Here is a 21,920-nt window from a genome sequence, read left to right as displayed (position 1 = left end):
AGATTTACTCACATATAAGGGGGGCAGGGTATATGTGTTCATACAGGGGTTTCTGGGTGATAGTATTCTTTTCTCTATTGAGGGGCCCTGCTTCACCTAGAAAAAACATGTGACGGAATACTGTAACGCTGCTATTGCAGTACTCAAGCTACAAGAAAAAGGGATTTGGGGGGATCTTAAGTAAATGGATTACATTTTTTTAACTTCAAGAAATTTATAATTTATAAAAATAATTTATAAAAAATTTATAAAAATACTGCATCTACTCTACATGGAAATATGTCCCAGTGTGTTCATTAGGGCTTGCATAGGATTGTGCAACATTACTAATTCTACCTAGTATGTGTGTGTTTGTGTGCGTGTATACGTGTGTGTGTATATATATGTGTGTGTGTATTGCTAATATATTGTTTAAAAAATATATGTGCAACTATAAAACTCTGAAAACTGAAGAAAAATTTTTGGTGACAAGAATTTATTTAACAAGGATGGGGAAAGTGGAAAGGAAGCTATAGGAATAATTCAGATAACTATACAATTTCGGGTAAGTCTCCAAACAAAACAAAAGCTAGGAGAGGATGGAGTGCTACACACTGAGGGCTTCTCCTCATGAGGGCTGCAATGCAGCTGTAGGCCTCAGCATGTCACTCTCTGGCCTCAAAGCTGCTGCTGGACGAATGCTGTCTGAGGGCGTTCTCTCCTCCATGGCCTTCTCTAGGTGGTGCTTTTTAGTCACCCCTTCTCCCTGTGGTCTCAGATCTTCCACTCTCTCCCTCAGGATTGCCTCACAAAAAGTCCTCCTATGGCAACTCCTCAGGACCAACAGGACAGCACTCTAGGCAGCCTGCAGGAGCTACATGTCATGGTTACATAGAGTGAATGTATATTCATCTATTCTCCCATGTGCATTCATTCAACCCAGGTACAGCTATATGCATATCTGTATCCTGGGTTAGGTAGGATTCTAATACCTTGGGTACCAGTCAGGGATAACGTGTGCAGGAAGATTCTCTCAGCCATCTGAATGAGTGTACATATAGTGTAAACGCACTTTCGGTGTAACATGTGAACACCCCTCATGGCTTAAGCCAATGTGGGTTCCAGTTTTTCAAGGCAACAGGCCCCATTTAATTGGTACTTCTCAAGCACTTGGTGTTGCTGAGCGACAGATGCATCATTCCAAATCTGTAAGCTGGTTGGGTAGCATCTGAGGCTCTTGCTAGGCAACCACATTCCCCCCCCCCCAAATTGCCAGCAGGAAGCAAAACGCTGCATCGATCACTGTGACAGAACGCTGTGCTGGGTGACCACTGGGATGCCCCCTACGTGGTAATTTTTACATTTTTACAATATGGCTTATTTCAAAATACCTCTCAAAAAATGACTGACAAATATGAACTAAGTTACTAAGGAAAAACTGCTGAAATTAGAACGTTTCCAGCTTGACCAGAGTTTCCAGTTTTCGAAAGCTGGGGTAAGACACAATGCACTTCCCAAGAAGGCAAAATTTATGGATATCTTTCTTGAATGACAGCTGCTATGGCATACAGCTTAAGAGCAGGAGCTGAGGACACTCACATTCAAATCTCAGCTAAGCCGTGAACCCTCTGGGTGGCCTTAAGAAAGCCAATCAGCCTTCTCCAACCTGGTGTTCTCTGGATGTTTTGGACTACAACTCCCAGCATTCCTGACCTTTGGTCATGCTGGTTGGGGTAGATGGGAGCTGAAGTCCAAAACATCCGGACAGCACCAAGCTGGGGAAGGCTGTGTTACACAGTATGATGGTGTACACACTCATCTCTTTTGTCTCAGTGTTGCCTCTTGATTAAAGAGTTTTTGCAGGTTTTGGAAATAAAGCAAAAACCTGAACCACCTGTTTATCACAGACAACTGGGACTCAGTGGAGATATAACATTCCCCCATGGAGAGAATGCCATGAACCTCCCTCTTACTTACTTACTTATTAATTACATTTATATCTCGCCTTTTTTCCTCCTTAAGGAACCCAAGGCGGCTCCCCCCTCCCCGCCCGCGCATGTATTCTCCTCTCCCTTCCATGCTTTAATCATGGAGTAGCATTACAATTACACTGGCACTAACCAGGGCCATATTTGTCACCAGAGTTTGAAGTGGGTTTCCAACACCATAGTTTTGAAGAAATTTGGATCATATGAATCATAGTTGGCATCAGTGCTGACACAGCTACACCATGATTAAAGTAAATAATGGCATGGGGGGGAGGGAGACAGGAGGAGAGACAGAAGGATCTCCTATGATTAGGAAATGGGAATCCTTATGTCTGTAGCAGCCCTGTTGGATGAGTGCTCATACCATAGGCAATAACCCTCTACTCTCTCAAAAGACTGTGGCCAATAAACAGCAAATGATGTCATTATTATGTCATGGATGACATCAAACATATCCCCTCCAGCACTGCATTCTAAGAACATAAGACAAGCCCTGCTTGATCAGACTGAAGGTCCATCTAGTCCAGCATTCTGTTCACACATTGGCCAACCTGATGCTTCTAAGAAGACCACAAGCAGGACATGAGCACAATAGCACCCTCCCACTCATGTTCCCCAGGAACTGGTGTACATACACAGCCTGGTTCTGATACTGGAGGTAGCACATAGCCATCAGGATTAGTAGCCATTGATAGTTTTTTCCTGCAGGAATTTGTCTAACCCCCTTTTAAAGCCATCCAAATGGGTGGCCATCACTGCACCTTGTGGCAGTGAATTCTCTAGCATAAAGAAGTCCTTCCTTTTACCGGTCCTGAATCTCCTGCCTTCCTGGCTTGGCCCCATTGAGTTCTAGTATTACAAGAGGCAGAGAAAAATGTATCCCTATTAGCAATGAGCGAACGATCAATGTTGAGCTTGACAAGATTCTCCAAGCATCAGCTCACTGCTCATTTCTCCTCAATTTGCACTCATGTTTTCTATCGCTGTTAGTTTTGTGCAAATGGGAAAATTGTGCAAAATGGACAGCTAGCTATTGAACATGAAAGTTGCACAAAATTTTCCAAATTTATGCATATTTCCCCCACAGACTACAGCATGGATGATTTAAAAGTTGCACATTTTGAGAAAGCTGAGCAATTTTCAAATTTTTCAAAGATTCGTCTTTCAAATACATATTTTGCGAATGCAAACACAAGTTCAGGTGTTTCCAAACGTGTTCAGGATTGCGAATGGAACATTTTCAAGTGATTTGCAAACTGAAATGAAATTCTCATATATCCTATCATACTTTTCCCATTTCTCATACTTCCTATATATTTTCTCCACACCATGAGTAATTTTGTACACCTCAGTTCTGTCTCCTCTCACTTTCCTTTTTTCTAAGCTAAACAGCCCCAGACATTGTAACCTTTCCTTACAGGGGAGTTGCTCCAGCCCCTTGATTATTTTAGAGTGCAATCCTATGCATGTTAGACAGAAATAAGCCCTACAACTCCCAGCATTCCCCCAGCCACCATGATGGAAGTTGTAGCGCTGATTGCACCATTAGTTGTCCTTTTCTGTGGCAGGAGAAGGGGCTCTACATGTGTCCTGTTTGAGCACAGGGCTCCTTCAATCAAGGGGGAATCTAGGGCCTATTTGGTTTTCCCTCTCACACGGAGGAGCCTTTATGAAAGTATATACGCATATACAGCTCCTTCACTCTACTGCTGAATGTGCGGCTTATCGGGTAGAGTGGGGGGTGGCCAGCATGTGGGGTTGTTGTCACTGGAGGAGCTATCCAGCTCCACCTCCATGACTCCCTCACATTTATTTTCAACACATGAGGGGATTCATGTGATGCCCCCTATGGTTTTGACTTTTAAGTGAATTAATCTACTGTGCTGGAGCAAATGTCATATACTTACCTGAGGTTCCGCAAACTGACAGTGAGGGGGACTCTTCTTGAACAGCAACTCTTCTTGTAAATATTGCCACTTGTCACCAGTTTGGTCCTTCAGAGTTAGAGCGAGGGGCTCATTTCCTGAGGTGGACGTCTCATGACTGGATTTGCATCATACCGCCATTATCAGGAGATAAAATAATTGGGGGGGGGGAACCAACAGGTGTCACTGAAACTGTTTACAACAAGGTCTAATTTATTTAGCCCACTTAGGGTGCAATCCTACGGCTGCTAGACAGCCATAGGATTGGTCTGTTCCCAGAGAACCGCCCTCCCCCCTCCCCCACAGCCTCATAGGCAGCGCGGATCAGCCCTGCACTCAGAAGAGCAGCCCGTAGTGGGGCATTCCTAGGGGCAGGCCAGGGCAGGGAGCTTGGAAGTGCCGGTACGACACTTCCTATCTGTCGTCCAGCCTCCCCACCCCGCACTCCGAGGACCGCGGGGCATCTAGCCGTGAATGTAAGGCAGCTGGATCATGGAAGAAGATGCGCTCCTCAGTGCTTCTCCTGCCCTGCAGTGGATAAGCAGTTGCCTTCGCGTTCGGAGGCAACCGTTGATCCCCATAGGATTGCTCTCTTAGGGTGCAATGCTATATATGTTCAGACAGACATAAGTCCTACAATTCCCCAGCCAGCCTACATGCTGGGAGTTGAAGATCATTTTTCTGTCTAAACATGCATAGGATTGCACCCTTAATGTTTTAATGTTGTTGTTGTTAAAATTGCATTATTTTAATCTTGTTTTTATATTGTTATGTTGTATTTTACTTTGGGATTTTAATATATTAAGCAGTATAGAAGTATTATAATAAATACAAATAAAAACATCCTGGATCAAACAAAAGGCTTATTTACTCCAGCATCTTATTTCTTACAGTGGCCATCCAGATGCTCCTGGGAAGAAATAGCCCTCTCTTGCTGTTGCTCCCCAACGAGGAACAGCAGCAGTAACCTGGAGATAGTATATCCATCTCATTCTGGAGGTAGTTTACCCTACCTCTGATCCTGGAGGTAGAGATGCTACTCAAACCCAGTGGTGTATTTTTCTTTAAGAATTCTGAGAGGGAATATCCCTGCACATGCTCAGTAAAGGAGTGTGACAGGGAGTGGCCACCATTTTAGGCAGTTACCAAAATGCAGTGTGGAAGGAGCTTGCTTTCTCCTCTCTGTAAGACCCTGAACCCTTGAGATATCTTAGTAGGGAGGTTTCCTTTTCAATTTTTTTAAAAGAGTAATGTTGTTGTTTTTTTACAAACACTATGAGTTCCTTGTTTGTTTATGTTCTTTTACATTATATAAAGGGCTGTTTAACAAGTTGTTCCTGTGTTGCTGGATCTTGATCCATTCTGAAGATTGCTGTGGAGCTGGAGTGAAATTAGTAGAGACTGTTTTATTTCTTCGGCCAGCAGAAAAATCAGGCTTCAGAAAACTTCAGAGAGAAGTTTTATTTATATTTTTGTTGTGGACTCGGGCTGAAAGACAGAACTCTGGGAGGGCTGTGCTCTGTTTTACTGTTTTTGGTGATAAGTGTGCTGCTATGCATGTAAAATTATTACATGTGCATTATTATTGTTTTTAATAAAGAAATTAAAATGATATATGTTAATTGTTCATGTACAAGGACTTTGCTGTGAGTCCTTTTAGAGACCCTGAAGAAAAGTGTTTAACCTCTGATCCTCAAGGTAGTATAGCCATTGTAACTAGTAGCCACTGATAGCCTAATCCTCCATACAGACGTTTACAGCCCTGTCTTTAGGATCGCAGCCTCAACAGAATCACCATTATCTAAGAAACAACAAATCTACAGGGCTAGCAGCATCCAGGAGCCACAATCCAACAAACTTAAGCATGCTCACTCATTAATTTCAGTGGGCTTCTGCGCACCTCATTCTCTGCATATCTGTAGCCAGAAGCAACGTGTGATTTTTTTTAAAAAAAAGCTTGATAGGAGATGCTGCTATCATAAAATACACGATGCAAATATTCTTGCCCCACCCAGCAGGTGGTGGGAAGAGCATATTTTTGTGGGTGGAGCTTGGAAGAGAACAACACCCTCAATATTTTAGTGCACTTAGGGCGCAATCCTATGGGGATAGGTGAACTCTGAACTTGGAGGCGACCGCCTATCCAATGCAGAGCAGGAGAAGCATGGAGGGGATCGTTCCCTCCACGTTTCTCCTGCCATGCATTGTGGCTAGACAGCAGATTTCGGTCTAGTCTTGGGAAGGTGGGGCAGGGGAGGAGGCTGCTGGACAACACACAGGATGTGCTGTACCGGCATTTCCACCCGCCCCACCCCGGAAAGCCCCGTTTTGGCCACTCCCCATTCCTCTTCTGAGCGTGGAGCATTGGGTCGTTCCGCTCTGCCTGCAAGGCAAAACGAAATGGGGGGAAGGTTGGTTCTCCGGGAACCAACCTCAGAGTGCAGGCTCCGAGGTCAGTTCCGGAAAAACCACATATCCTATGGCCATCTGGCCGCTGACTAGAGGCCATAGGATTGCTCCCTTAAGAATGTTAACCCTTTCACATCTAGGCTGCAGTCCTAACATGCACACTTACTAAGGAGTAAGCCCATTTGGACACACTGGAACTTAGCTCTGTGTAAACATGCATAGGACTGTGCTGTTAAGTTCTGCCTTTGCCATTGCTCATCCACAGTTCCTAGTTAGCAATTCTAGTTGCAATTTTGCAAATGTACAGGGGGGAAATGTTTTATTCAAAATTAGATTTTTTTTTCATGTGAGATTTTGTTCCTGACTACTGGGGGCGGGGGGTGTAAGTTAATCTGGAGAACAAAGATCTGTCAATCCCCTCCCCTTTTCACTCCTTTTTATTTTTCATTCCTTTTTCTACTGAAGCCAGAACTAGATGATATGGAGACTCTCTGTAGTTGCCACTGAAACCTGCAACCTTGTGTTCCCCCAGCTCCTCTGGTAACATCTAGTAATATAAAAACGCATGCTGTAATGGCATTGACCTGGAGTGGGTTTGAGAAAGTCAGAGCATGATATCACATAACATGTTATTTCTCCACATGTTACTGGGGGAACACAAAGCAGGTGATGCAGTGATGCTGATTTCAGCAGAAGCAGCAAGCCTCTCACATTTAATTCCAGTAAAAATTCTGAAAAGCAAGGGATGAAGAAAAGGCAGGAAGGGAAAAGGGCTGGTAACTGCCTCCTGTGCCTTTTCTGCCCTGCACATTTTTCTTAAACAATTACAATCATCCCCAAAGCCCCGGGGTTTCCTGGCAGCGACGTATTACCACACCTTGGGACTGTGTCACTTCATTGTACCTTGCTTGCAATTCCAGAACTGTGCTGTCCCCGGATTGTGGCTGTGTCTTCTCCATGTACACTTCAATGAAGTCAATGAGATTGCTTTGTTCAGATAGCTTTAAAAGCAGCTCCTGCAACCAAGGAACAGAAACAGAGGAAAACTAAAACGTGAGAAGTGGGAGTTCGCAGAAAGTCCTCTTCTCCCATGCCGCTGTGGCACTGCCAAGTGCAGCGGGCTCAATCTGGGTGCCATGAGGATCAGGCGCTGCTTCCTGCTCTATTGGGGTCACCAGTCACAGGAGGGAACTGCAGGCAATACAAGCTGGTATACTTCCACAGCAGCCCAGAATGCTGGCCTGAGAAAACCAGCGGCACTGGAGGGCCAATCCCATGCTGCAATCTGATGTAAAGATTCCATATCTTCTGTATTATTACTATTATTATTAATTTATTATTAACGTTATTATTAATATTAATTGTTGAGGCAGACCACTAGGTTTTACTTCTGTGCCACCAGAGAACCAGTCTGACTACCATCTGACTGCTGCCTCCTGGCCCCCTGACTGACTGCTAGCTGCCTCTCTGTGCCAAGTTTCTTGACTATCCTTGGGCCTGAGTGCCTGACACCTGTTCCCACTGGCATGCCTTCAAAATGGCAGTCACTGCTATTGGAGAAAACAAGGGTGAAGTGATAAAAGGAAAGAAGAACCTTTCTGCTGGGGGAAAGAGAGGCATGGATTCAAACAATCACCCAATTCTTCTTCCCCTGAATATTTGGCTCGCAGTCTCCAAGTGGTGGGTCCAGTGTGCTTAGACTCCATAACCACCTGTTCAGTGAGCTCCTTTTTTGAGAAGTAGGAAATGGAGGCGGGGGCACAAACTTTCATTTGTTTTCCAGCCCTTGGTAACTTCAAAAGCCACTGCTCATTGTGGGGGGGAAGAGTTGTCTAAAATCTATTCACAAATAGACACACTCATATAAATGCTGCATGGTCTCTTCACTAAAGAGAACTGAGCCAAGATGCAGAACTACAGGAAGGGATCATCACACATATGAACCCCCAAAAGGAACTCTTCCTGATCCCAAATCCCTCTGCACCAGATTTCTCCCCTTTGGAAAAAGGTATCTCATTTCGCATCTTGTTGTCGCTTTGGCTCTTGTCTCTAGTCTGTAGCTTGTCTCTGTCAGAGCCTGATGCCCCAACCTGATGCCCTCCAGATGTGTTGGACTACACCTCCCATCATCCCTAGCCACAGACACTTTCTTTCATTATGATTATTACTTAAACAGAACAATGCACGATCATATATTAAAGCTCAAGATATATTTCATCTTCAAAAGGTGGACAAGCTTCCTGAAATGTTCCAGTTAAGAGTGCTAAATGTGGTAAGAGAATTCCAAACCTTGCCCCTCACTCAGGCCAACATACCCTTTCCCTGAGGCACCAGCTCAGCATCTCAATCCCATCTGCACCACATATCTGAGAGGCTGGCAAAATTAAGTAAGGCAGAACAATAGAGAGCAAAATATTTGGCTATGTAATGGTAGGGGGAAGGGAGAAATTACCTGCTGGTGCTGTAAACTGTTTGGCCTACTGAGCAGAGGCCTGTCCAAGGTAACAAGTGGGAAAACGCTGGAGAGGTCAAAAGGGGGAAACTGTGGGGGTTTCCCAGAGATCTTTTCATCAGGGATCAGCTGTAAGGAGAAAAGACGAGAGAACTTTTTAGAAGAAGCTCACTATATTATAAAGATGAAGATGTGTGCACCTCAAGGTGGTTTCTTATGCTACGTTTTGCACTCAGACATAGGCACTCGAGTACAAATACAAATATATTGCACAATTCCCCCTCTAAAATAGTAACTGGGAAGGACTGGGGAGTACTTTCATGGACCCTTGGTCTGATCCAGCATGGCTGTTCTTACGTTCTTATTTAAAAAGGTGGAAGGGGAGAAGTGAAGGGGAGAAGTGGCAAAGAAAGGCGAGTTTCTTAATCCTTCCCGACCTGCTGTTTCTCCCTACAGTTCTACACACACACACACACACCACTTTCCTCTCAGCTGGGCTTTGAGATTGGAAGGAAGCCTGGCTCTGCAGGGGAAGGGGGGAAGGGGACAGCCTAGGGAAGGGACTACAGGAGGACAGCGACAGGTAAGGGGAGGGTTGAGCCCTCCTGCCCACCACTTCTCACCTGCAAATCCCAGTCACTGTATTCATGTCATCCAGAGAGCATGTGGCCGGGAAGCCATATTTCCAGCATATAACCATTTCCAGCCTGATTTTGCCACCAAAAACCTCTACCTATCAGACAGGCAACCCAGGGCCCTCCAGATGTTTGGGGCTACAACTCCCATAATCCCTGACCATTGGCTCTGCCAGCTGGGGCTGATGGGGTTGATGATGGAACTCCCTCCCTAGGGAACTCCGTCATGCCCCCTCTTTAATGAGCTTCCGTCGTGCATTAAAAACGTGGTTGTTCAGGCAGGCATTTGGGGTGGGTTAGGGTATTTAAAAAAAAAAAAAATTATGGCAAAATTTTATTGTTTTAAATTGTTTTATGGTGGGTTGTACATCACCCAGAGTGGCTGGGTGACCAGTCAGATGGGCGATTAATAAATTAAATAAATAAATAAATAAATAAATAAATAAATAAATGATGGTCCAAATCATCTGAAAGGCGCCAGGTTGCCTACCTCTGTTTCAGTGACATCTCTGGCATGGCCACATTCCACAGAGATAAAACAAAACAACGTATTTACACATCAATGTCGGCTTTAAACTTCTGGGGTGACTTGGAGGCAATATGGAGATATCCTGGTTTCATTGTCACAGTCTATGCTGCTCACTTATTCATCTCCCCCCCGCCACCTCAAATATACACACTCCTCCAGGAGCAAAGAAATGCCCACGTGGAGCTTTTCCAGAGGTCTTTTCATGCAGCATTTATAAAAAGGTCTTCACAACAGCTTTTGTAACTGTTGCTATTCTTACCATGAATTGGTTATCCAGCACATAACCAAGGCCAGGCAATCTCTAAGCATCGGGGAAAGAATTCTGCACAGCACTAATCCCCATTACAAGCACTTTCGGGCAAGTAATTATAGGGTACAGAGAAGGCAGGCCCGATGACCAAGTGCTGACATTCCAATTCACTTGTGCTCATCCTTGATTTTTATACACAACGGAACTTTTCCACACCCTATAAAAAGGCTTTTTTGCAGTCAGAGCACATCTAGCCAACACATTTAAGCCAGTCCAAAACTCTCTCATAATACTAGAACCCAAAAGGATCACCCCATGAAGCTGATTGGTGGGAGATTCAGGACAGATAAAAGGAAGGACTTCTTCACACAGCGCAGAGTTAAACTGTGGAATTCACTTCCACAAGATGTAGTGATGGCCACCCACTTGGATGGTTTTAAAAGGGGATGAGACAAATTCCTGGAAGAGAAGGCTACTAATGCCTACCAGTTAACTAATTATTAATTAATTATTAATGCTACCTCCAGTATCAGAGGCAGTATGCCTATGTACAGCAGTTGCTGGGGAACATGGGCGGGAGGGTTCTGTTGCACTCGTGTCCTCCTTGTGGGCTTTTGTGTGGGCAGCTGGTTCGTCACAGTGTGAACAGAATGCTGGACTAGATGGACCCTGGGTCTGATCCAGTAGGGCTCTTCTTGAATGGAGTATCCTGGGAGAAGGCGTGGATGATTGGCTGTCACACAGACCAGAAGCACTCCACGCTGCAACCTTTTGTTGCAAGTGCCACGCGTTTCCTCTGTTACCAGTGTTCCGGATGTGAGTGCCATTGCTTAAGTTCTTAGTTTCAAACGGGTGTAACTATCATGGCTTTCAAATGCGCTGGCTCTCTCTACTAACAGCGAGCTTGTTCTCTTGAGTATGGATCCTTATGTAGCCAAAATGGCACCATCCCTGCCCAAGAGGGAGGTATCAGCAGACTTGGAGGAACCCCACAGTTTGCCAAAGTACAAAAAATCTTTAGAACACTCCTGAAAGGGGTGGGCTAGAACAGCTCAGTGAAGACTGAACATGCTTACTAGGCATGGAATGACGATTAATTGTTGGGGGATGTGAAACTGGGGAAGGGAGGGGGGACATCCAGTGAATTCTCTCATAGTACGAGAACCCAATGGGGGTCATTCAATGAAGCCAAATGGTGGGAGATTCAGGACAGATAAAAGGAAGGACTTCTTCACACAGCACACAGTTAAACTTTGGAATTCACTTCCACAAGATGTAGTGATGGCCATTAATTTGGGCAGCTTTAAAAGTAGATTGGACAAATTCATGGAAGATAAGGCTATCGATGGCTATTAGTCCTGATGGCTATATGCTACCTGCAGTATCAGAAGCAAGATGCCTCTGATTACCAGGTGCTGGGGAACATGAACAGGGGGATGCGATGGTGCTCATGTCTTGCTTGTGGGATTCCCACTGAGCCATCTGGTTGGCCACTGTGGAAAACAGGATGCTGCACTAAACAGGCCTTTGGTATGATCCAGCAGGGCTCGTCTTATGTTTTTTTTTTTTAATTTATAAAATTCTTGGCCGCCTTTCAAGGCAAAAGCCCTCCCAAGGTGGCTGACAGCAATAAAATACATTAAACAGCTAAAATGTCAAAAGCACTAAAACATAAACACAATAAAATAGCGATAAAAGCAACAATAAAAGCCAACAATAAAACCAGCAGCAGCAGCAAAAACAGCAACAAGAGCTGGGATGGGATGAATTATCCTATGAAAGGGTGTGGTGTTGGGCTGGCTGGAACCCTGAACAGGAGCACTCTATACTGCAACATTTTGTTGCTGGCCCCACTTGTGGCTTTTTGTTAGCCATGATAGATAAACAGAATCTCCATAGAGAGAGACAGTTTACCTCAAATTCTAGAAATAAATCGCAGTTGGGAGGCAGTCACCCCTGTGCCATTTCTGAGTGTCCAAAGGCATTTGGAAGGCTGCTACTGGAGACCAGATGGGCCTCGGTCTGCTCTGGAAAGGCAACTCTTACATTTTTACCAACACCCCTGCCCCACCCCCCCAGAACAGCAGGTTTCTAGGAGTGTTGGAAATTTTTAAGGAGGTCCAAACCCCTTCACAGAACTGTACTTGGTGAGTTTCTTTGGCCAGGAGACATAGAAGTCAAACAGACCTGAAAGCTCTTGCAATTGCAGCATCTGCATGCCAACATAGGTCAGCCCATAAATGCTGCAGACACACAATACACACAAACTTTTCCCACGAAAGCAACACAGACTCTCGCAGTGGCCTAGTTTTCGTGGGTTTCTTTTACCTGTTCTTCTGCGTACTTGTCCTGGAGCATGCCCTGGACTTTTTCCAAGTTGCCTTTCACATCCTTAAGTTTCACGGAAAGGCTCTCCACTTCTTGCTGGAGGCCTGGGCTATCACTGGAGGGCCTGTCCTTGCAATCCTCCAGGAGACACACCACTTTCTGTTCAATCTCGGATAACATTACCTGGGGAAGTCAAGCAGTTAATCATTCATATTTTACTGGCCTCACAGTTTATTTACTGAAGAGACCCTAAGCTCATATGTCAGGACAGAGGCTGGGAACTGCAACAGCTGAGAGTGTCAATCTAGAAGTGACCCATTTTTTCCTTCTCCCTCAGGAGAACTAATTGTTGTAGTGGAGTGCGGGGGTTGTTTTGCTTTTTGATAAAAAAAATTAGGCACCTACATTCGTGGGGTGGGGGGGGCAGTTGGTAGAGGAGGAAGAGACAAGCAGATTATTTCAAACTTTTATGTAGCACCATCAGTGTCCTTGGAGTCTTTTAGAGCAGAAGTGAGCAGAAAGTAGACTGGGGATTACTGGTGCATTTCTAGGTGATTTGCAGTAGATCATCAAGGGTCTCTGACTCCCATTTATTTATTTTTTACATTTATATCCTGCCTTTTCTCCCCAAGGAACCTGAGGTGGCATACATGATTCTCCTCCTCTCCATGTTATCCTCATAAAAGTTAGGCTGGGAGTCAACAACTAACCTGGGTCTCCCTCCCAGTCCAACAATCTAACCACTACACCACACTGCCTCTCTAACAACAGTGAGTGACAACTAAAAGCACCCCTTCCACTCCCCCACCTCAATTAGGTTGCTGAAAAGGAATGTTTGGGGGGAAACCAGGAGTGGATTTTGTGTGAAAGGACTTGTGAGCTTGGTTCTGGTACCAATCACAAATTCCTGATCATGCACTCTGGGGCATCCTGTTCCTTAATTCCTTGCACATGTCAGCCTGCCTGAGCCACTGTTTTGTGTATGGCTTCGGTTGGGGAACCTCAGGGTTCTATAAAAAAAGATAAAAGTAGAACCACAAGCCTGACGTCTGCCCACCCCAGTTTTGGAGGAGTGCCCATGTTAGTCTGTTGCAGTAAAAACAACAGAGAGTCCTGTAGAACTTCAAAGGTTTATGCCATGAAAAATGTATTAGTCTTTATGTTGCTATAGGACTCTTTTGTTGTTTTTCCTCCCCTAACACAATGAACCTAATAAAGACTCCCCCATTAAATCCTATGACTATTCCGAACTGCAGGCTGATGCGGTGGTTTTTCCGTCTTGTCCAGCAATATCCTTTTCTACTTCCCACCCCCTTTATGTTATTTTGCTTAACATACAGCCTGATCAAGAGCTTTGATGAACATGCAAAAGTTTTCTCACTTCTTAACGTATATGCAGAGTACATCATGAGAAATGCCGGGTTGGATGAATCAGAGGTCGGAATTAAGATTGCTGGGAGAATTATCAACAACCTCCGATATGCAGACGATACCACCCTAATGGCAGAAAGAGAAGAGGATCTCAAGAGCCTCTTGTTGAGGGTGAAAGAGGAGAGTGCAAAAGCTGGTTTGAAACTCAACATTAAAAAAACGAAGATCATGGCATATGGCCCCATCACTTCCTGGCATATAGAAGGGGAAGAAATGGAAGCAGTGACAGATTTTACTTTCTTGGGCTCCAAGATCACCGCAGACGGTGACTGTAGCCATGAAATTAAAAGACGCTTGCTCCTTGGGAGGAAAGCTATGGCCAACCTAGACAGCATAGTAAGAAGCAGAGACATCACCTTGCCGACAAAGGTCCGTCTAATCAAAGCTATGGTTTTCCCAGTAGTAATGTATGGCTGGGAAAGACTGAAGGCAAAAGGAGAAGGGGACGGCAGAGGATGAGATGGCTAGATAGCATCACGGATGCAATGAATATGAACTTGAGCACGCTCCGGGAGAGAGCGCAGGACAGGAAGGCCTGGCGTGCTATGGTCCATGGGGTCACGAAGAGTCGGACACGACTGAACGACTGAACAACAATGTATGGCTGTGAGAGCTGGACTATAAGGAAGGCTGAGTGCCGAAGAATTGATGCTTTCGAACTGTGGTGCTGGAGAAGACTCTTATGAGTCCCCTGGACTGCAAGGAGGTCAAATCAGTCCATCCTAAAGGAAATCAACCCTGAGTGCTCATTGGAAGGACACATACTGAAGCTGAAGCTCAAATATTTTGGCCACCTAATGTGAAGAGAAAACTCTCTGGAAAAGACCCTGATGCTGGGAAAGACTGAAGGCAAAAGGAGAAGGGGACGACAGAGGATGAGATGGTTAGATAGCATCACGGATGCAATGAATATGAACTTGAGCACACTCCGGGAGAGAGCGCAGGACAGGAAGGCCTGGCGTGCTATGGTCCATGGGGTCACGAAGAGTCGGACACGACTGAACGACTGAACAACAACAACAACAATGGACCATCACAGTCATCTGTGTTTTTATCACTTTACAAAGTAACATAACTATAAAAATACAGGTCCCTGCCCACAAGGAGCTTACAATCTAAATGGTGACAATAGGGGAGGTACCAGAGAGGGGGAGAGGAGGGGGAGGAAACAGTATAGCCATGCTGGCAGGAGATGGATGCCACATTTTAAGAAGGACATTGACAAACTGAAGCATGTGCAGAGGAGGGCGACCAGGATAGCAAGGAGTCAGGAAAGCAACTCCTTTGAGGAATGCTTGAAAGAGCTGGGTCTGTTTAGCCAGGGGTAGAGAAGTTTAAGTTTAAGGGAGCTGTCTTTTAAAATCTGAAGGTTTGTCACGCAGACAATGGAACAAACTTGTTCTCTGTTGCTCCAGAGAACTATAACTAGCAAGTGGAAATGGAAAGGAAGCAGATTTTGGCTAACCATTAGGAAAAACCTTCTAACAGTAAGAGCTCTTCAACTGTGGAACAGAGTGCCTTGGGAGATGGTGGGCTCTCCTCCTCTGGAGGTATTTAAGCAGAGGCTAGATGGCCGTCTGTCAGGGATACTATAGTTGTAGATCCTGCACTTAACAGGGGGTTGGACTGGATGACCTTCAAGGTACCTTCCAATTCTGACATGCTATAATTTTATGAATACAGGCAAATGCTGTCACACTAGATTAGTTGAAACCCCTCGTGCACATTTAAGTCACCATGTGTTCAGAGGGACTTATCGCTGAGTAAATATGCACAGGATTGGGCTGTTTGGCTTTATTTCTGTTGGTGGTGAGAACTAAGGGCTTACGCCTGGTGCCCTTCAATGGCCATGCTGGCTGGGAATGATGGGAGTTGTAGTCCCACACATCTGGAAGGCGCCGAGTTGGGGAAGGCCAGCTTAAACCAGAGATTTAACAGATGGTTTTAGAGAAGGTACCTGAAGGCAGAGAGAGAGAGAGAGAGAGAGAGAGAGAGAGAGAGAGAGAGAAAGTTAGATGGTCCCATGTACATGTTCTGAGAGGGAATTCTGGGGAGGCAAAGGACATTTAAGGGAACACGAGGCTTTTGGGTGGCTGGAAATGATAGAATTAGAGGGGTCAAAGGTCACAGAGAGAAATATCTCAGAAGATAAGGGCCAAAAGATAGGGAGAAGGAAGGCCTGTGAAGAGCTTTGAAGGCAAGGCCGAGCATTTTCTGGGGGATGCAACAGGGAACAGAACACTAGTGAAAAGATCTGAAGAGGGGCATCACATGTCTTGAACAATGCAAGAAGTGAACGGTGTTGGCAGGAGAACTTTGGACAGAAGGGACAGGACCGAAGTATAACGAGGGCAAAAGGGAGAGAAGAAGACAGTAGGAATATATGCTATCAGAAGGGAATGTTTTCTGAAATGCAGGGAGGAAAGCAGTTCCTGTCTTTCAACTGGCGCAGCCCACCTACCAGCTGCGGAAGCACATGACCCATGGTGCAGCAACACTTCTCTGGGAACTTGGCGAAGCTTAAGCTGGTTCCAGGAACACTGTAGGAACTTCTTTTTTGGCAGCCTTGCAGTGGTGGAAATGAATTAGGTACAAGCTTATTTTAATTGGGTTTTGTATGGAGCATTTCATACTTTAATTGGATCTTTTTAGCTGATAGTTTTTATTAAAGTGGATTTCTTTTTAGAGTAGGTTGCTACGTTATGTTTTACTTGTTGCATAAGCATCGGTAGTGCATCTTCTTTTAACGGATGAGTTTTTATTTGATGTATTCTTATTTGATGTGTTTTTTATTGGATATGTTTTTAATGGATGAGTTTTCATCTGCATTTTATTGTTAGCCACCTTGAGCTTTAGTGGAAATATAGGATATACATTTAAATAAATAAGAGATACAAAAAACTCGTGTTACATAATTAAGTATGACATAAGCAGAGCTATTTGTACTGTACTGGGCACTAGAAGAAAAAATATTTTTTGCAATAAATAAGCCCAATTCTCTCTGCCAAGAAAAGCTCAGTGCTGTAACTTGCATATGAATGATACAAGCTAAGGATGATTGTACACATTATTCTGTTCCTCCTGGTCATGGGGCAGTGCAAGAAGGCCACTGGAGGTTCTACTAGCTTTGGAGATTTCATTAGACCCTGCCCATGCATTTTATAGCCCATCTTCACAGCAGTAAGGACTAGAAACATGATGGGTTTTTAAAAATGAAAGCTGTGGTTCTTGGGATGCTGAATTCTCAACTTCATGTACTTATCAGTAGGCACCGCACGGCAGTGTTGAGGGTGGCAAGGTCAGCGCCATGCGGGGGAGCAGCCGCTGGCTGGCCAACAGGACCCTGCACTGGCCAACAGGACCCTGTTCAGTCAGCAGCACCATGCCTGCATGACGCTGACCTTGCCACCTTTGCCTCCAACGCCACGGCACAACGCCCACTGGCAAGAGCTTAGTGGCCCTCTTCCCCTCAGTCACTGCACAACAGGAGTGGCAATTTACTAGTCACTGTATTCCTCATCAGTTGCCATCGATTTCCAATGCCTTGCTTGTCAGCTAACGTGAATGTGTGGGATGGGAGACACTTGCAGGGGAGAAGCTGCGTGAGGAGTAATTAGCCCTCCCACACACACTCTCTCCCCACTACCTTTCTTCACTGTGGGCACTTCTCCCCTCTGTCTGGGCCTGTTTCTAGAGCCTTGGCTTGGAGCGAGGGGGGGGTGCGGAATTGGCCTGGCGGAGGGAGCAGTGGCAGTCAGAGGAAGGGTTGAGCACATGCACGCACATCCCCCACCCCCCGATCGCTTCATCTCTCCTGCTCTGTCATTGCCGTTGCATTCATTGCAGGTAGCGGACATGGAGTTGGGAATCCTGTATCTTCTGCATTACGTTTAGTGCCGGGGTGGGGAACCTCTTTCAGCCCAGGGGCCAACTTCCATTTCAGAAAAGCTCCTGGGAGCTGCAGCCCAGTGGTGGGCGGGGCTAAAGGCAAAGGGGGCAGGGCCAAAAACAAAGAATACAAAGAATACCAGAATATTAAGGGTGTGGTCCTATGCATGTTTAGACAGAAAAAAAAGTCCTACGGTTCCTAGCATGCTCCAGTCAGCATGGCTGGCTGGAGGGATGCTGGAAGCTGTAGGACTTTTTTCTGTCTAAACATGCATTGGATTGTAACCAAAAGCTCCTAGTGGCGGTAACTAGGCCTACAAGAGGCATTTCAGTCTTTTAAACGGGGAAAAACTGCACAAGAGCTTGTTTAAACCAGGAAACTGCTGCACAACCGGTGGTTGAGGGGAAGGGGCGGGGCCAAGGGAAAAGGGCGGGGCTATCTGGGGAACCCCGGAAGGCCAAATTGGGACCCAGGAGGGCTGGATTTGGGCCCTGGAACTGAGGTTCCCCCTGGTGGTTCCACGTGGACCTGAGATCCATTTAGAGTCTCCTTCGAGAAGATCATTTAGTGTACTGGCTCCCTTTTTGTCGAATTCCCTGCCAGCGGATGAGGCAGGCACCAGTGTTGCTTTGTTTTCAGCAGCGGCTTCACAACATTTTTATTTAAACAAGCTTTTCCTGAACCATCAGACTCGATTTAATTGGTATAACTTGCTTTTAAGTATTTTTATTCCTTTATATTTGTATTTGTTTTTCTTTCTAATGTTTCCCGCTCAGGAATCTGTTTTTTTTTTTTTTTTAAGATACAGAACTGTTTATGCATTTTGTAAATAAATAAATAAAATCATGCCTGCAGACAATGGCCAAATAGAGATTGTGGGGAAACAACCCCCGGCCATGTCATTGCTTCCTGCAGCAGCGTCACCAAGAAGAATCAGGAGCAGAAGGAGCTATCATGTCAACACACTTCAATGAGAGGGACAGGCAACTGGTTCACCGGACGGCAGCAGTGACCTTTGGCCAGTTCGGCTTACCTGGCATGCAGCTAGGTGCTGCTCCACTGTCTGCTGCATTTGGCGGCTCTGGGCGTCTGATCCCAGGGACTCTTGAGCTTGGTCCAGCCACAGTTCCAGCTCAGCAATTTGTGCCTGGCACTCATGGAGGACCTGAGCAGGCTCGGGGTCAGTCCTATCAATGCCCACCGTTCCCTTTGAATCTCCCCGTGTTCTCCATAAGCCCTTGGCAGTGTTTGTGACTCGGGCGGAGGGCTGGCCCTGAAGGAAAGAAGAGTCAAACACAGGAAGATCTGTCAGCCCCAGAGCAGTTAACTCGAGCTCCAAAGGCAGCATGAGCCGGAGCTCTCCTCTTAGTTGGCGGATTGAGGGGGGGGGGGGGGAGGAAAGAAAGAAAAAGTAAGCCGACTGCCAGCCAAGCCAAGTGATCTGGTGCAACAGGTTTCTAAGCAGCCGATTTGCATTTACACAGGTAGACCTGAGCACATACAGGAAGTCCGCTGACTCATAGTTCATTAAGTGGCTATCCCAGTGGGGCATTCAGAGAGGTGTTTTTCTGATGCCTGTAAGTTGAGATTCCAGGTGTTGCACTTCAAAGCTGGATCCGTAGGCCACTGGGTAATGTTATCTATTGCTTTTGAGGTTTGGTCTGAATCAGAATTTAGGCTAAAATAAAAAGCAATCAAAACCTTCCAGAAAGAGGGAGGGAGGGAGAGGGAGAGAGAGGGGGAGAGAAAGAGGGAGAGAGAGAGAGAGAGAGAGACCTTCAGCTCTGCAGCCATTACATAGGATTTATTTCTTAAAACTAATTTATTGTTAACAAGTGGGACCTGCAACCTCTTCCCTATTCCCCACCCACCATGACTCAAGATTCTCTGACTGCTGCAAATGCTCAACACTTATTGGCCTGTTTTTGTGGACACACACACAAAACACACCGGTTAGGTCCCCCCGCCCCAGATTTTTTGTACTTCTATAAACCATGGGGCTCCCATAAAACTGCTGATGCTTTCCTCTGTGCGTTTGCATATGGTGCCATTTTGCCTACATAAGGAACAGCACTCACAGCCTGAACATCAGAAACAGAGGAAACGCGTGGCACTTGCAACAAAAGGTTGCAGTGTGGATCTGTGTGACAACCAATCATCCATGCCTTCTCCCAGGATACTCCATTCATAAGAACAGAAGAAGAGCCCTGATGGATCAGACCCAGGGTCCATCATTCTGTTCACACTGTGGCAAACCACCTGCCCACGCTGAAGCCCACAAGCAGGACACGAGTGCAACAGAACCCTCCCGCCCATGTTCCCCAGCAACTGATGTACAGAGCCATATTGCCTCTGATACTGGAGGTAGCATAGGGCCATCAGGACTAGTGGCCATTAATAGCCTTCTCTTCCAGGAATTTGTTTCACCCCTTTTTAAAGCCATCCAAGTGGGTGGCCATCGCTACATCTTGTGGAAGTGAATTCCACAGTTTAACTCTGCGCTGTGTGAAGAAGTCCTTCCTGTTATCTGTCCTGAATCTCCCTCCAATCAGCTTCACGGGGTGAACCCACTGGGTTCTAGCATTATGAGAGAGGGAGAAAAATGTCTCCCTATTCACTCTCTCCACACCATGCATAATTCTGTACACCTTCATGTCTCCCCTTACTTGCCTCTTTTCTAAGCTAAACAATCCCAGAAGTTGTAATTTTTCTTCATAGGGGAGATGCTCCAGTCCTTGCTCATTTTAGTTGCCCTTTTCTGCGCTTCTGCCCTTTTTCCAACTGTATAATATCCTTTTTTAGGTGCAGTGACCAAAACTGTACACAGTATTCTGAGTGTCCGAACCATAGATTTGTACAGTTTTATTTTCAATTCCTTTCCTAATAATGCCTAACATGGAATTTGCCTTTTTTCACAGCAACCACACACAGGGTTGACATTTTCATCTGGAGAACCCCCTACAGAATTTCTCCTGTCCCTCAGTTTCCCCTTCCCCCCTCTCCTAATAGACAGTATTCTGTGCTTACTAATATGCTCAGTCCTTATTGCTCCGGGGGGGGGGGGGCAGGGTTGCCCCCTTACATTGCTTTTTCTAAAGTTTTTATACTTCTGTAAAGCTTGGGATTTCCCCAGGCCTGCTGATATTTCCCTCTTGTTCATGGGTGGTGCTGTTTTTGGCTTCAAAACTAGCAGCACCCAAAAAATTCACTACACTGTGTGAGAGAGATGATTTGAATATTTTTGTTATATTTCTCAAAACACACAATTTAATAATTACTAGTGTAACCAATCCTAAAGGAAATCAACCTCCTAAAGGAAATCAACCCTGAGTGCTCATTGGAAGGACAGATACTGAAGCTGAAGCTCAAATATTCTGGCCACCTAATGTGAAGAGAAAACTCCCTGGAAAAGACCCTGATGCTGGGAAAGACTGAAGGCAAAAGGAGAAGGGGAAGGCAGAGGATGAGATGGCTAGATAGCATCACCGATGCAATGAATATGAACTTGAGCACGCTCCGGGAGAGAGCGCAGGACAGAAAGGCCTGGCGTGCTGTGGTCCATGGGGTCACGAAGAGTCGGACACGACTGAACAACAACAACAAGTGTAACCAAAGGCTAGAAGGTAAATGACAGGTTTAAAAGAAAAGAGACACCAAAAGGTGTTCTTAGCATCACTAGAGAACAAAGCCATCAGGTGAGTCCAGAGAGCAGCTTCCCCAGCTCGCAGTCCAATGTCTGTATGCTACACCAGAACCATAGCAAGGTGGCAACAGGATGTCTTGTGTAATGTGGGTACAGCAGGAGTGCAGAACTTCTTTCAGCCTGATGGCTGAGTTCCATTCCGGAGAAGCTCTCAGGGGCCAAATTCCAGTGGTGGGCAGGGGTGTGGGATGGAGCAAAAGGGGTGAGGCCAGCATCTTGTAGCTTAAAGCTCTTTCTGCCAGTAACTGAGCCTTAGGAGAGGCATTTCAGCCTTTGAGAAATGGGGGGCAAGGGGGGAACCCTGCAAAAGCCTGGGAAGCCACCCAGTAATTTGTGGTCAGGGGAAAAGGGATGGAGGGGGAGCACCGAAGGGCTGGATTTGGCCCCCATGCCAGATGTTCT

General features: G+C 45.7%; 1 protein-coding gene across 1 annotated transcript in view; it reads right to left on the bottom strand.

Moving 5' to 3' along the window:
* The window catches only part of SYNE2 (spectrin repeat containing nuclear envelope protein 2), a 333,613-nt gene that overhangs the window by 110,680 nt on the left and 201,013 nt on the right, over nucleotides 1-21,920 (bottom strand). The window contains exons 65-69 of the mRNA XM_084836884.1: nucleotides 18,849-19,088; nucleotides 12,496-12,678; nucleotides 8,754-8,882; nucleotides 7,205-7,317; nucleotides 3,875-4,010 (exon numbers count right to left, since the gene is read on the bottom strand). Coding sequence (XP_084693010.1) covers nucleotides 3,875-4,010; nucleotides 7,205-7,317; nucleotides 8,754-8,882; nucleotides 12,496-12,678; nucleotides 18,849-19,088 — 801 coding nt within the window. The remainder of the gene's footprint in view (nucleotides 1-3,874; nucleotides 4,011-7,204; nucleotides 7,318-8,753; nucleotides 8,883-12,495; nucleotides 12,679-18,848; nucleotides 19,089-21,920) is intronic.

This window comes from Heloderma suspectum, chromosome 1 (genome assembly GCF_057233095.1).
Source record: "Heloderma suspectum isolate Gila_16-S chromosome 1, 16-S_ref, whole genome shotgun sequence".
In the NCBI taxonomy this organism is placed as follows: Eukaryota; Metazoa; Chordata; class Lepidosauria; order Squamata; family Helodermatidae; genus Heloderma; species Heloderma suspectum.
This window is presented reverse-complemented; position numbering and strand designations above follow the sequence as displayed.